At 43.6% G+C, this 15,886-nt stretch overlaps 1 protein-coding gene across 1 annotated transcript; it reads right to left on the bottom strand.

Moving 5' to 3' along the window:
* Positions 1-10: 10 nt before the first annotated feature.
* Positions 11-15,083, bottom strand: LOC139647211 (abl interactor 2-like; the record flags this gene model as incomplete). Its single annotated transcript, XM_071523076.1, has 7 exons — positions 11-2,656; positions 4,113-4,301; positions 6,383-6,469; positions 8,754-8,918; positions 12,067-12,282; positions 13,171-13,295; positions 14,937-15,083. Coding segments are annotated over 7 exons (1,105 nt in total), but the record flags the coding sequence as incomplete, so codon positions are not given.
* Positions 15,084-15,886: the final 803 nt, after the last annotated feature.

Here is a 15,886-nt window from a genome sequence, read left to right as displayed (position 1 = left end):
ACTGCACCAATAAATCTTAATAATTTTATTGTCTTTGTTCTCATGATTTTACAAATATGATACTTCTGCAATTCAACTTTAACTGTGCAACACAATGGCATTATGGACTGTTAAACTCGACGTCCCGAGGGACGTCTGTGATTCCAGGGAACCGTGAATCCTGAGGATCGAGGACCTTTCGTTTTTTTTGTTTTTTTTTTAGCGTTGTCGTTCGAGTGTTTTTACGGAATAGTTTTATTTAGTGTTTAAAATCTTTAATTGTCGGGTTTCTCGGCCCGCAGGATTCACGACTATCTTACACACATGATTTTTCACCACTGACGTAATGACGGCTCCTCTCGATCGCAGTAAAGTCGTACAGTCTCTTTGGATGAGGCTGGTGGTACCTGGTCAGAGTTGCAGGGCTGCTTGTCTTTTTAAAGAATGGGTGATCGCGCCACGGAGGTTTGGGACACCAGTACAGATAAGAACAATGGCATGCAAGACTCACATACAGACCCACTTGTTAAATCTTTTTTTTTTTTTTTTTTTTTTTGTTTTAATAGAAAATAAAGATTCTGACATACATACAAGCACTGAGCCCTCGGAAACACCCAACAGCCAAGCGTATTGGAAATTAGTATGCTGTGTTTAAGTTCCGTACGGAGAGACGCACGACTGATCCGACGGCGTTAGAAGTATCGGGGGGCTCGCGACGTTTAAAACCATTTCAACACGACGGCTGGCTTTTTCATATTCAATAAGTCCCGCTCTGAGGACGTAATACATCTCACATTTATATTATTTCATCTCAGTTACTCTACACCTTTTTTTTTTTTTTTTTACTACAAATGTATGTGCTTTCAATTTAAAACAACTCAAGGAAAAAAAAAAAGAAAAGAAAGAAAAAAGATTTTTGTAGTTCAACGACAATCCACCCCACTCTGGCCAATTTATTGCAAATGAAGTGATAACCTTTTAACAGCAACACACACTTCAATATGGCACAAGCATCTTAGAAATGACCTAAATGCGTCGTCGTCGTTGTGGGTGAATATCAAAAACCAAACCAAAGAACCACACCATATCTAAAAATATTAAGACATTAATCATCAGTAGAGCAGAAAAGAAAAAAGGTTTTGTTTTTCTTTTTTTTTTTTTTTTTTAACTCCTCGTCGAAACATGCAGCCTGCCGCTCTGCAAGCAAAAACTCGATTCTGGACCCCTTGGTTTTAAAACGCCCTCCTCAAAGTAGCGGGAGGGGGGAAAAATAAAGCAAAAACAACCAAACAAAAAAAAAAAAAAGAAAATTCTTCGTCTGGGATGCATATGAACACTGCGAATGAGCGACCTGGATGTCTAGCTTTCGCGAAATCGGCTATTATACTTCTATTATTCATCGCGGGGAACTGGAGAGGCGTTAACGTTAAAGACTTCGGGAGTCCAGGTCATTGTGCAATTGAGGATCCGACTTCTTCTTCTTCTTCTTCTCTTAAATTGAGGGCCGGGTGTCGATTCTCCCGCCCTAAAAATAAAACACACACCGGCCAGCAAAATGAAGCGTGTAGCAAACGACTTCGGAAAACATTTGCTTGTTCCAGATCGATCGAATTAACTCTTTAAAACTAACAAAAATAAAAAGGCGATGATCTCCGTTAACAGCACTCTTGGGGCTTTCGTTTCTATTTGCTTCCGGACATCCGCGACCCACTTAATACCTAGCTTATGTGTGTGTGTCACCTTTTAAGACATTTATATATGTGCTTATCTTAGTGAATGTCAGCTTTGGCACGCTCCCAGCCGAGCTTCCCGACCCCAAAAAGAATCGTAACACGGTTTTGTCAAGAAACTACAGTCTTAACCCGAGGATATCGTCGTTGCTTTATAGTGTCCGACTCTAAAACGTCTCTGGTAGTGTTTAGGAGAAAATGTACACGCGTGAGAAGAAGGCGTTCTCCTCCAGCCCTTTCTTTGTACTTGAGGGGGGAAAACCCGACTGAAAATCCTCCCAGCAGCACTCGTCTACCTGCTCACCGTATATCCTACTACAGAATCCAAATAAATATTGTTTAAAATAAGGGCAAACTGGAAGAAAAAAATAAAAAAAGGAGGATAATGAAGCAAAACAAATGTCTTATGTGGCCTTATATCGAAACACAAAACAATCTCCCAAAATACAATAAATCCAACACCGTCCGGTCCTCCTCAGTCAAATAAAGGAATAAAGAAAGAAATATTACAGGGAAGGATATATCTAGAGTAGTGGTTGTTGTACAATGGCGACTATGTCGAGAGAATGACCGGGCGTCAGTTTGTCATGTGTTAAAAACTGCTTCTTCTTCCTCCTCCTCCTCTTCCCGTCTCTCTCTCTTCTCTCTCTCTCTCTGCCCGGAAGTGATCATGCTCTGTCTGATCAAAGTCTTTGACCTTTCACCCTCGGTTCCCCTCCCCCTCCTCCTCCTCCTCCTCCTCCTCCTCGTCTGTTGGGGGAGGGGGGGTGTTCAGTCGGCGTAGTGCATGATGGACTCGACGTAGTTCCCGGGGAAGAGGCCCGTGGTGCCGCTCATCACGCCCTCGTACCAGCCGTCGTCGTTCTTCTTGATCACGTAGATGATGGCGCCCTCCTGGAACGAGAGCTCGTCCTCCTTGTCCCGGGCGTAGTCGTAGATGGCCACCACTAGAGGGGGGGGGGGGCAAACAATCAGTCGTCAATCAAGTGTATTGATGGAAAAAAGACGAGTCAAGTTAAAGTCAGGATTTCTACGTAGAGTTCGTTTAAAAGCTCCACTCTTTCTCCAGATCTTAACTGGATTTGAAAAGTATGCAGATAGTGGCCGGACACTACAACTGAAGATTATTCTTATTCTTCACAACAACAAAAAATCCCAGCATGTGAAATGACAGTAGGGTCGGCAACAAATACAATGTGAAGCCGCAAATCAGAACTGAACAACAATATTTTTCCATATGTTGGAAACCTGCAAATTACAAGGTAAAAAGTTAGAAAGCTTTAAAGTTAAACTCAGGATTCCTACGTATTTTCCATTTCAAAGTGCCACACTTTCTCCAGATCTTAACTGGATTTGAAAAGTATGCCGATAGTGGCTGGACAGTAGGATTACATTTCACCCATTACACAAGCTTGTTGTTATTCTTCACAACAACAAAAAAAAGCCCAATTTGAGGCCGCAAATCAGGACTGAACAACAATATTTCTGTATTTTTCCAGACCTGTGCTGGAAACCTGCAAGGGATTTATCAAGTTAAAAAGTTATACAGCTTTTAACCAACAGGTTCGTCACAGAGTGGCAGGGAGACTTTGTGGTTGGAGAGACTGCCAGTGTGTCCTGTTGCAGCGTTTGAACAAGACACTGGACCAGTACCTGCTCACTGAAAGTCACTCTGGATAGAAGCTTTACAAAGAACAAGCTCAAACTGTATAGACAGATAACAAGAAATACAAACTACAAATGAGGAAACAGGAAAAGGACTGAACTGATAATCTACTCAATATCTATGGAAGTGAGACTCGTCAGGCCACTGTGACGCCTGCAGTGCTTATAATTAGATGTCTGTAAAATTGGTGATCTAGGAATTTGACTTTATTCTACTGTTGCCCTCATTATGTGTCTCTGGATAAGAGGCTACATGACTCAAACTGTAAACAAAACAGATGTGGAGCTTTGAAACCGCTAGAGGGCGCCGCACTGTTACAGCCAGAGGAGCCGCCTGGCTGAAGCCCTGCCATCAATAGTTCTCTGACTCACATTTTCCTTTTTAGGCATTTAGCCGAAGCTTTCATCCAGAGAAACTTGGCCAAAGAAACCCCTTACTCAAAACCCAACTTGATGCTGCATTGCATTCTGTTCTATCTCCTGCTCCTGTGGGTGGAGAAATTGGTCTCTCTGCTCTTCTATGATGGATTTCTCCCTGTATGATTGTTGAACGTCTCTTGGTGCAAAATGGCGGCTCTAGAAAGAAGCCCTCGCTCTTTGATTCTGAGGGACTGACACCAAAACCTGATGTTTACTGCTATTTTTTAACAGTGTTGAAGTGGATTTTTTTGAGTGAATTTTTCTTTTAAGGTTAGTGATGAAAACGAAGTGGCTGAGGAGTGAGCGGTGAAGGCGGACCTTTCTCCAGGTAGGAGCGCGGGGCCCAGGGCGGGTCCTCCTCGGCGTACGGGTCGCTGTACTCCACCACGGCCGACTCCTCCTCGTCGTCCTCGTCCTCGTAGTCCTCCGGCGGCGGAGGGGGAGGGGTGGGCTCCTCAAACACCGGCTCCTCAGCGGGCGGAGGGGGCGGCGGCACCACGTCCGAGACTAGAGGAAGTTAGAAAGGGACAACCAATCAGAGGCGAGGAAAGGCGAGCAAAATAAGATGCCACTGGTTAGGGACACTGATGGCTGACGGGCATTCCCATGCATGTGAGATAGGACCAGGAAGTGCAGGCTCCATGCTGGATGTGTTAAGAGAACATTTACACGTTTATCCCTCTGTGTTCATATTACTACATCCTGTCACATTTACCTCGATAACAATAAATGACACAATCATTTGTTTACTTTTCTAACCCCGGTGCAGAAATATATTAACAATTAGCGTCATGAATATAAAAAGTATGCTTTTACTTTGAAGGTAAACCCACCTTACTTCCTGTCTTAGTCTGTCCTCTGTCTGGCTTGACAGCTGATTCTACACTCGCTCTGCTACTTTGAAGCCAAGCGGCCAAAACCACAGGTGAATTTTGAAGCCAATAAGGGAGTGTCTGCAGGTGGTAATTCCTCTAACGTCCACTAGAGGCCGGCTCCAAAAAGACTCCGAAACGCCCAACTCCATTCAAGTCAATAGGACCACAACCCAAGTTCACTCAAAATATAAAGTCAATACATATTTTCCACAAGAGGTTTTGGTCTCAGTTTGGCTTCAAAACGGCCCTTCAGAAACCTCTGGGTGACGTCACACTCACTACGTCCATCTTTGTTTTTTTACAGTCTATGTTTGAAGCGCAACTCTCAGTTTAACTGAAGCAACACATATGAAACCCTTTATGTAAAGTTTGCTACTTGACAAATGTATTTACCGAACACACTGACGTGTAGAAAATTTGCCCAGGTCGGTTTTGGTAAAATTTCGGTATATCGCTCAGCCCTACTCTGTGTACCAAGCCACTGTATGGAATGTTTTTCACACATCACTTCCATATGAGTCAGACTGAAGCATGCTGGTACAACACCAAATATATTTGGTACTGGCAGGGTTACATGCCGGTTTCCGCATTCTGCTTTCCTACACAACCAGGACCATAACTTCTCAGTCTTCCAATGGAAAACCAAAGGACACTGTACTATAACCACAGCAGGGTCAGTACAGGTACAGCATGGTACTGACACTGTACCATAACCACAGCACAGTCAGGTACAGAGCGGTGTTGTTGTGGTGGAAAAAGACTAAAGTCGACAACGGGGACAAAAGTTGGACAAATTGATGCAAAGGAACTTCATGGTTAAATTACTTGGAGTGAGGACAAGCACATGAAAATCACATGCACACGTAAACATGCTCATGGACAAACTCAAACATGCACCATATTTCAAAATCATGCTTTAAAATGTTGCTTCACTCCAGAAGAATATTTGTCACCGTTTACCAGACATACAGTACCTCTTTGTGAACGGTCAACCACCAACACTTGCTGCCAAACGGACCCGTCATTACCAACTAGTCATTTGTTTTGAAAAGCTTGTTCAAAACTCTCACCTCTACTTTGGCATGCGCCCCAGACAAACAGGTTAAAGGTGCCATGTGTCACACTATTAAACATCAATATTTCATTGTCAGTTAATTGTGATACCTCTTTATAAGTACAGTAAACAAATGAGACCAAGGTGGAGACGATGATCTCATTTGTTTACAGTCATTATACTAACGTCTCACATTAATGTGGTAATGAGTTATAGATGTTAAAAGGACACGTGTGGCATCTTTAATTTTTGGCTTTGACAGGTAAACTACTAAAAATGTCTGGGGAGCTTTGAATCAAACAAACCTTTGTGTTTTATGGATGAAATTAAGTTTCTTGCCCTGCTTCTAACACATATAATAAACACAGGGGAAAGTAGACCCAGGTAATATCATTTCATTGTGTGTCCAGAGCCGTCATTTTGACAAATTTGCCTATTAAAAATTCATGAGCAAGACACAGAAAGCTGGCGAAACAAATCCTGAATGTGGTGACAGCGGATCCAGGGTGCAGCTTATGTTGGAGGTTGACCGCCCCTTCTCTCCGATGAGAAAATATTCCAGTATATTTCACTGGGGTGGAGGGGAGGGGGGGGGGGGTCGTCGCAAACCAACGAACGGAGGTCATGCAGGAGGGATGGAGGAGCTAAAAGCCACTTACTGGTCTCCTGAACTCGGGCCACAAAGCCCATCAGAGGCAGCTGGGGCGTGATCTGCATGGAGGGGGGAGGGGGCGCGAGCGGGCCTGCTACCACCAATACAGCACCAATACAGGGTGATGGAGGGGGGGGAGGGAGGGAGGCGAGAGAGAGAGGGCACCATGGGAAGTGTAGGACAGACATAAGAACAGCACAGAAATGACAAAATATGAGGTTAGAATAAAAATTAAGAATAGCGTAGAAGAGACATAAAACAGAACAGATGGAAGAATAGCGTAGAATAGACAATAGAGTCGACATAATATCAGTATAGCACAGATATACTAATAACATGTAATTGTCTTCTCAAGTGTTGTCGTCATTTCAGGGCTTAAGGATTCAATCTGGATCTATTTTTTTTTGGTGAAAATAAATGGGAATTTCGGATCCCGTTTGACAATTGTTCTGTTCTTAAAACGGGTGAAATAATATTATACTAAGCAAAGTATGGCTAGTGAGTTTTGTATTTTTCTTCTTGTAACTTAAAAATCCATCATAATCAACTGCAATAAATAAAAACATGCATAACAGAGGTGAAAATAGCAAAATATGAATATTGGACGTAGTTAAAGGCATTAACATCCATTTCACCATTAGTCACTTATTTGGGCTGAATAATTATGTCACACTTGAGAGGACAATAGAGACAATGAGAAAAGCATAGAGTAGACTTAACAGTAGACTTTAAGTCTGTCAGTAGACGTAAAAAAAATTGCATAAAATAGACAATATATAGGAAAACATATAATAGAGATAAAAATGGCATAGAACAAATATAAGAATAGCATCTTTATATCTTTTTTCTGAGGTAAACTGTTTTAATCTCACCTGAACAAATTTGTGTTTTTTCCCCCTCTACTGTATTTTTAAACATATTTTACTTTTTTTTTTATTACTTTGCATCATTGTGCAAATTAAATAGTCTAAAGCGTGGAGTAGACAAAACATAAGAATAGTGTTTATAAGAATAGAATAGAATAAAATTGCCATTTCAATATAAATTCATATTACATACATAAAGATCATAGGTTTGGCGCTCAAAACAGTTTAAAAGATAGAAGGATTGCAAAAGAAGGAGTGAAGGTGCAGAGAGAGAGAGAAAGGAGGAAGAGGTGAAGTTTAGTGAAGGCAGTTACACTGATGGGAAACGACAGAGCACAAAAACAGACAGGAGATCTTTTCATAAAAGATGCAGGTAAACGACAGCAGAGAGTCAGACCCTGGTGCTCCGCCCCCTCTGAGACATAAAGGCTCCGAGAAAAGCTGGACTTAAAAAAATGAAGGAATGTTGATTTCATGAGGAAAGAAATAAACACAGACATCTATTCTCAGGTATGGGGCTGTGTATCTGTGCAGCAGAACCAGGACGAAAGCCTCAGTGTTACCATGGACAATAATGAATCTCAAGTTTCACAGGTTCCATTTTCCATGTTCCAAGTTACATGGATTCAACTTTAGGTCCATATCTATACAGTTAAAACCTCAAAACAATTTTGGCCTTTTTCTTGCAGATTATCAGTTTTGTCTCTTCTTTCTGTGCTTTTTATCCTTGTATTTTATCACCGTTTGGAGGGACAATTTTGGACACCACAGATCAGGTTTTAATGAAACTTAGCATAGTGATGCATTTCACTGCTATGTTCCCCCATTTTTGGACTGCAATGAATGTCACCTCCTCTTCCCCTTTCCCTGTTGCATTAGGGCTCGGCAATATGGTTGAAATCAATATCATGATAATCATAAGGATTTTTCTCGATATCGGTATATATCATGATATGGTTCATGTATGCAAAATCAAATTAATGTTCATCTCATTGAACCGAATGTGTAATGTAATGTTAGCTATGATGTCAAACAAAACAAACAATATTCCTACCATACCTCATTTTATCAGATTTTTTAAGTAAAATTTGCTTGTCATCATCAATCTAGACAGCAGAAATGTGTGTCACGATATTAAAATATCTTCATATCATCACGATATGATTCCACTGAAAGACGATAAACGATAATATTGAATTATTGCCCAGCCCTATGTTGCATACAATGAGGAAACATTGTCTACTGTTTTAGATTTGATCCGATTCTGTTTTTATCACAGTGAAAATACAGTGAACGATGCAAAATATATTCAGTGTTTTGCATTAAATGTTTTGAATTGCCGTGTAAATAAAGCTTACATGGTTATTTAAGACTCAAGCATCATGGCCACTGGACCCCTGAAACCTGTTAAAAGCCCAGTGTATAATCTCCAAACTTCATGGCCGTTATTCACTTCCTGCAGACACACACTTCACCTGACCTGCGGCTGACACGGCGGCCCGGGGTGCGTACCTTGGTTCTGGTTGAAGTGGGGTCCCCCGTTCAGCTGGCTCTGGTTGTGGGCCAGGTTGGGCTGGCCGGTGACGGAGGAGGGCCGGCGGTAGGGCAGGGAGCCTCCCACCGGCGGGTTCTGGGGCGGCTGAGCCGGGCGGTTCATGCTGTAGAACTGAGGGGCACCTGGGAGGGGAGACCAGCAGGGGGCAGCAGAGAGAGATTTAACAAGGGAGGGGACAGAGGCTCGTTGTCCCACTGGTGACCTGAAGGCTTTATTTCCTTTATTTGATGCATTTCCTTTCTTTCTTTCTTTCTTTCTTTTAATGTGTTGCGGGACATAACCCAGGGAGGAAATATTCAAAAGTCTAAACCAATGGGAGATCAGTTAGGGAGAGAAAGGCAGTTTGATTTGATGGGAAGGGCGGGACAGTTCAAAAATCTGTGATGGTTTTATTGGTTGGAGTTTTTATTTACGTCTCCTGGTGCAGCATGAGGTCATCGTTAAAAATACACTGATTTCCAGGAAATTAAGGCAATGGGAATTAATTTCATGGGGACTTTAAATTTAATAACACCTTTTACCTTGGTTTTTGAATGGTGTGAGATATGTTTCTCTTACAGAAATACTCCAGCATTATTTCATGCATGCACTGTAAGCATTACTGTGACTGAACCGAATTTGTTGCGGTTCCAACTGTCTCCTACGTTACAAAAAAATCTTTCATGACACAGAGTCCAAGCCACAACGGGGGATAATTCATTGTAAAAACTGTCTAAAACATAGTAGCATCTGGGAATATCAACCAATTTCTGTCAATTCCCAAAAAGATGAGTTCGTGGAAATGCCAGACACTAATAAACAATAAATAAAGGACACGTCACAAACAGGTTTTCCATGACTCCATATGCATGAAATATAAAGGAATTGGGAAGTTTTCATCCAGCAGCCACAGTTTTGATGGATTCCATAATGCATCACCCGCTTTCATTATTTTACCAGCCAAATAAATATTTTACAACAGAAAAGGTAGCCCCAGGTTACAAGACTAAGTGTGTGGTGGAGTAGAATAACTTACCAGCCATAAGTCAAATTTAGCTGGTGTTAATTTCCCAACCCGGACAGCAGCACTGCTCAGTAATTGTTAATATATTGATATTCCTATTGGGAGTTTTCAATACACAACTTGCTGTCATATCCGTTCCCACCTACATAATATAACTCACACACAAGAACTACAAAACAAAATAAATACACATGAATGAAGAATTCATACGGTGAGCATTTCACCAAATGGCCCATGCATGAAACATCAGAAGATCATCATCCACACACACACACACACACACACACACACACACACAGAGCTGATGAGACGCCATGTAGGGCGGAAAGGGGAGAATCCATTAGTGAGAGATGGGAGGTTTGAGGGAGGCGGAGCCACAGTGATGAATAGTGACTCAGGAGTGGAGGGGAGTAGGGCTGCACATTAACCAAACACATTACTTATTATTACACTTATTACAAACTTATCACCTGATATGGATATGGTAAATACCCCCAAATTAAAGCAGACAGTCTACACTTTAACCTCATTATCATAGTTTAATTTCAAATCCAATGTGTTGGAGCACAGAGCCAAAACAACAACAAAAAATGTGTCACTGTCTAAATATTTACAGACAGAATTTAGTTATTTTTGCTCCATGTTGTGATGTGAACTGCACGAGGCAATTTCAAAATTTTCAATGCTTAAATGTTTAAAAAAAAACAATGTTTGGTGGGTGACAAAATGAGATTTAAGTGGTTAGGATTTGCTTGACGTTTGAATAAAATGTTATAATTTTCCACTACGTGCAACTTTTGAGGCCACAGATTCTACAGCAGAATACCTCGTTTACCTTGAAGCCTTCAGGAATACCTTCCTCACTAAGAAAAAAAAAAACGCATCATGTTGCAACCTTGAAATTTCAAGTCGTCAACATTGCAACTGTGATCATGTTTTGATTAAGTGCGCAGACCTTGGGGGAAGGATTCGTCTGTGAATGGGGAAGCAGAGAACACAGTGGCTGTGTCTGAAAGCTCACACTGCCTGCTGAACTGGAAGCAGCAGGAACAGACCAAAAATATCAACTTTAATGTCCAAAAAAAAAAACATTAAGTAGAACTGATGAAGCCTCTCGGATGTGTGGTGAAACGTCTTCAACTCTTCATTTTAAGCCCAATGGATTTTGTTTTTTAAATGTATTTTTTGGGAATCTTACTACCTGGATGACTGAAAAGAATCACACCCATAGTTTGTTTTCTTTGGTCCAACCACAGTTTTGGGTCGTTTCGACTCCCAATTAGAGGTGAACCAGGGATTGTAAAAAAAATAAGTCACATTACTCATAAATAGCTTGTTTACTGGACAGAGTTTTTAGCGACCTGTCATCCTGCCAGGTTAGAGGTTTTGGCAGTGGGAGGAGTCAAAACAAATCTGATGCTAGTCCCTGCAACTTTAGCTAAGCCTGATGGACCTCACTCCCATAAATCCTTGTGTTTTGGGGTCATTTCCTTCTCACTCCACAACAAATCCCACCACAGTTCTCTTGTTAAGAGGACCGAGACTCGCATTTCCAGGCGTCTCTGTGCCGTTATTTGGTGCCACCAGAGTCCCAATGACATTCTCACCTGACCAAACGAGCCAAAGTAAAGGAATAAACGCTCCAAAGTTTGTATAAACTAGAGCTGCAACGATTAATCGATTAGTTGTCAACTATTAAATTAATCACCAACTATTTTGATAATCGATTTGAGTAATTTTTTAAGAAAAATAAGTCAAAATTCTCTGATTCCAGCTTCTTAAATGTGAATATTTTCTGGTTTCTTTACTCCTCTATGACAGTAAACTGAATATCTTTGGGTTGTGGACAAAACAAGACATTTGAGGACGTCATCTTGGGCTTTGGGAAACACTGATCCACATTTTTCACCATTTTCTGACATTTTATAGACCAAACAACTAATTGATTAAATCGAGAAAATAATCGACAGATTAATCGACAATGAAAATAATCGTTAGCTGCAGCCCTAGTATAAACTGTTCCAAAGATGCTTGGTGCTTTGGATAAAAGCATCCAGCAAATGGCTTAATTATTCTGCAATTATCTTTATCTTTATAATTATCTCCTAGCATCTTTCTAGGCCAAAAAAACTCAATTGGCAGTGTGAGCTGTCGGACACAACCAGTGAAACATCCAGGGTGACGACATGCCTGTGGATGGGAAACGTCCGGGGAGGCGGGATGTGGGTGGGTGAGCTTCGGAGGTCGTCCCAACAGGGGACACTCACCTTGTGCGGGGGTGCCGAAAGCAGCGGGGCCCGTGTTAGTGGGGGCCACGGAGGCGGGGAGCTGGGGAGGGGGCGGGGGCACAGGCGGGACCTCTACAGGGGGGTTGGGGGCCTGTGGGGGGCCGTCTAGGGCGGTGGTGGGGGGGCCGGGGGTGGTGGCGGAGGTGGCGGTGTTTGGGGGGGGCTTAGCCGGGTTGGAGGGGGCGGGGGCTGTACCTGAGGCGGCGTCGGAGGCGAGGGGGGGGGGGGGGGCGGAAAAGGTAAAGAGAAGATAAGGAAAGGAGGGAAAAGAGAGGAGAGGGAGGTAAAGACAAGATAACAGTCAGAGGGGAGGAAAGGGTTCTAGTGAAGCTAGATCCAGGGTTCCTACACATGTTCCTTTTCAAAATTCCTCGCTTCTTCCAGACTTTAATTTCTTGACCGGAGTTGAGGATTTATGTCGGTTGTCAGTATGAAGAATGCTGACAGTGTTAAGTGTCATGGAGGCCCAAAAGTCTGCAGGGTTTTATTCTAACCAAACACTACAGCAGCTGATTTCACATTAAACTGAGCAAAAACATCAATTCAACAGGTTTCGGTCCCATGTTTCACAAAATAAAATAAAATATCCCGTAATTATTTCCACAAAAAAGCTTATTCCTCTCAAATTTTGTGCATAAATTTGTTTATATCCACGACTTTCTTTCAGTTGGATCATTTTTTTCTTATATGAACGTTAACTGAGTATTATCTCTGAAATTGTTGCATGTTGCGTTTATATTTTTGTTGGAGACTTTTGGGCTTTGATGGCACATAACTGAAAATCACTGAAGAAGGCCGCATAACTCCATAGCAGAAGATTATTATTTACTACAACAAATGAAACGGCAGTGGGTCGACAATTATGCAAAATTAGCGGTTCTAGCAGTCAGTCAAAGTATTTCTCCAGACTTTTCCAGACTTTTTCAAGACCGATCAAATCCATTTCAGACTTTTCCAGACTTAATGTAGGAACCCTGGAGACTGAACACAGATTAGTCGAGCTTAATCACGCTAGTTTCAGGCGTGCTGAGATCCACCTGCTCGGGGAAGAAACGGGAGGCGGGGGGTGGGGTGGGACGTTACCTGGGAAGGCGGTGGGCGGGGCCGGGGTCGGCACGGCGATGGGCACGCCCACGCTGCCGCTGCCGCTGTTCTCCCGGCTGCTGCTGCGACTGCTGCTGGGGTGGCTGCCTCCGCTGCTCCCACTGCTGATGGGAGGGCAGCAACACACACGTCAGACTACATGCACACGCTCACACACACACACACACACACACACACACACACACTGCTGCACACTCAGAACCTCTGGTAAACACTGCGGATTTTGCGACTGTATTGCACTGGCCTCGCCATTCCTGTTCACATCATTCTTCATGAGAAGGGTTTCATTTCAAAACGCGATCCATTTTGGCAAAATGTCGCTTCCTGTAATTCAATCAACTTTTCAAGGACATAGATGAGTCTCCATCCTCCAACTGTCCTGTTTTGCAGGCAAAGGTCCTAAGATGACTCCTAAACTTAATAGCGAACCATAACGTGCTTTACTTTTATTCGAGCAGTCAAGTGTTATTTTCCTCCAAAGGGTGGACATCTCATTTTGGAACGAAACTCTTCACCTCATTAATCTTTATTATCCCGTCTCTCGTGTTCCCAACTGCAACAAAATGCTGGATGTGCAGCCAAGGCCAGAGCAGCACAGTCCAGTTCAGCTGAGTTCAGCGCGTTCAGGTCCTATTCTGTCGCCTGGCTTCCTATTAAACCCCGACCAGACTGTCAGTGCGGCCTCACCCCTCCTCCCCCTCCCCTCCCCTCCCCTCCCCTCCCAAGAGCATCGGATGCGTTTGCATGAGCCGTTATGCCTTTGGAATGACCATGTCACAGCGATAAAAAGGAGCTGGAAGCCTCACCAAGGACACATGACACTGAGCTCTGACAGGTGACGCAGTAGAGACAAAAGACAGAGATATATATATAAAAAAAAATAAAAAAACGCCATGAAAAGGAGGAAGCGTCCAGACACATGTAGCAGACTTGGTGAAGACAGAAGAGAGCGCATGGCTGAGAGATGGATAAAATGAGCTATGGATGGAGCGGTGGAGGTAAAGACTCGTGCTGAGAGGAGAGTCAGGGAAAAAAATCGTCTCATCTAGATCCGGCCCCAAAAACATAAATAAAAATCATCCGGCCATCGGACCCTTCGGTGCCTCTAAGTGGAACAGATGGGCGCACTGACAAAACTTTCCGTGTTGTTTTTTCCCCTCCCCCCCGCCACCCGCCACAAACCCCGTGCTTTTACTTCTGTCACGGCAGGCAGGGGAATCTATGAATATCTGTGCGTGTTCGGGGAAGAAAAGAGTCTCCTCTTGGGAGACGAGCTGACATTGGGTTGACAGGACTGCGGGGGCGACGCTGCCTATTTAACGACTATTACCATAGGAACCTGCGTCTCGCCGTGCTAAATACAGCTCTCAGTCTCTACCTCGTCCTCATTTATCTGTGCGGAAGAGGAGAGCAGGTACAGGTGGGGGGGATCTTTACATTCCTTGGGAGCTGGACCTGTTAACGTTGGTCAAATCTGTGAGTGAGATTAGGTGCGAAAAGAAAAAGGAGGTGGGAGTAAAAGTGATTACAGTCTCTAAGTTGGGGCGGACAAACTGTCAGAAGGGGTCAATTCACAGAGGAAGAAGGGGCAAGGCATGTTCTCTCATTTTAAGTGTGCTGCTGCTTAGGAGAGGAGAGGAAGAAAGGGGGAGGAGGAGGGGAAAGGGGTGTGGGGGGGTGGGGGGCGTGTTTCAGAAGTATAGAGAGGCATGCTGGGAAGGAAGGGGGGGCGGGGGAGGGGGTACCTGTACGTGCGGTTCCTCTGATTAACGGATGCAGTGCGTGCAGGGCTCTGCTGGGGGGGCGCCATGTTGCGTGTCGGGCTCGAGACGTAGTCGTTAGGGACAACGGGCGGACGCACCGGCTCAAGCGTCCTATAGGGGGAGTGGCGCCTGCGAGAGGGTCAGGAGGACAGGGAGTCGGAGGGGAGGGGCATCCACAGAGAAGTGTGGGGAGGGGGGGGGGGGGGGGGAGGAAGGAGGAGGGAGGAGGAGAGCAAGAAACAAACAGGTGCAAACTTAAAAAACGGGGTGTGACAGGTGGTGGAACATCGGGGCTGGTCAGGTGAGTCCACAGGTGTCGGAGGACGGCTCGCTATCACTGCTGTCGGATAAAAAAAAAAAAAAAAAAAAAAAAAAACACACTTCTGGAAAACGACTGTCTGGAGTGAGGATGAGAACGCCTACTGTCTTCTCTGCTGAGCTTCCATCCAACTATCAGTGTTAGTACTGGGCATGACAGGGAGCGACAGGTGTGTGATGTTTCTGGGGAGGTTGTGTGCTGGACAACTATTTTACTGACAGTGTTTCAGAACGTCTTAGACCCAGGTTCAGCCTCTGTAACGCCACACTGAGAGGATCTTAAACTACGGAGATCTCACCCCCCCTGACTTAAATTAATTAAAGAAGAAAAGAAAAAAAGAGTCGTATCGAGTCTTTGTGGTATGAAGAAGTATTTGTGGAAGTGACCAAAAAAAGATCCAGATCCCAGAGAGGAAATCTGCGACAAACACGACTGAGACAAACCGCAAAGATGGCGAGGTAGCCTAGTGTCATAAATTAACAGCTGCAATGATGGAGGAATGTCTAAAGCCACACTGAGTGTTGTGCAATGAGAGAAATATTTGCCTGGCTGATCATGCCAAGCTTGTGTCATTTATAATTCGACAAATCCACTGCTATCACTATTTATCACA

This window comes from Centroberyx affinis, unplaced genomic scaffold (genome assembly GCF_046629955.1).
Source record: "Centroberyx affinis isolate AG114_WGS23_722 - 3 ecotype Tasmania unplaced genomic scaffold, CSIRO-AGI_Caff_v1 ptg001062l_1, whole genome shotgun sequence".
In the NCBI taxonomy this organism is placed as follows: Eukaryota; Metazoa; Chordata; class Actinopteri; order Beryciformes; family Berycidae; genus Centroberyx; species Centroberyx affinis.
Note: the sequence above shows the minus strand (reverse complement) of the source record. Positions and strands in the feature narration are given on the sequence as shown.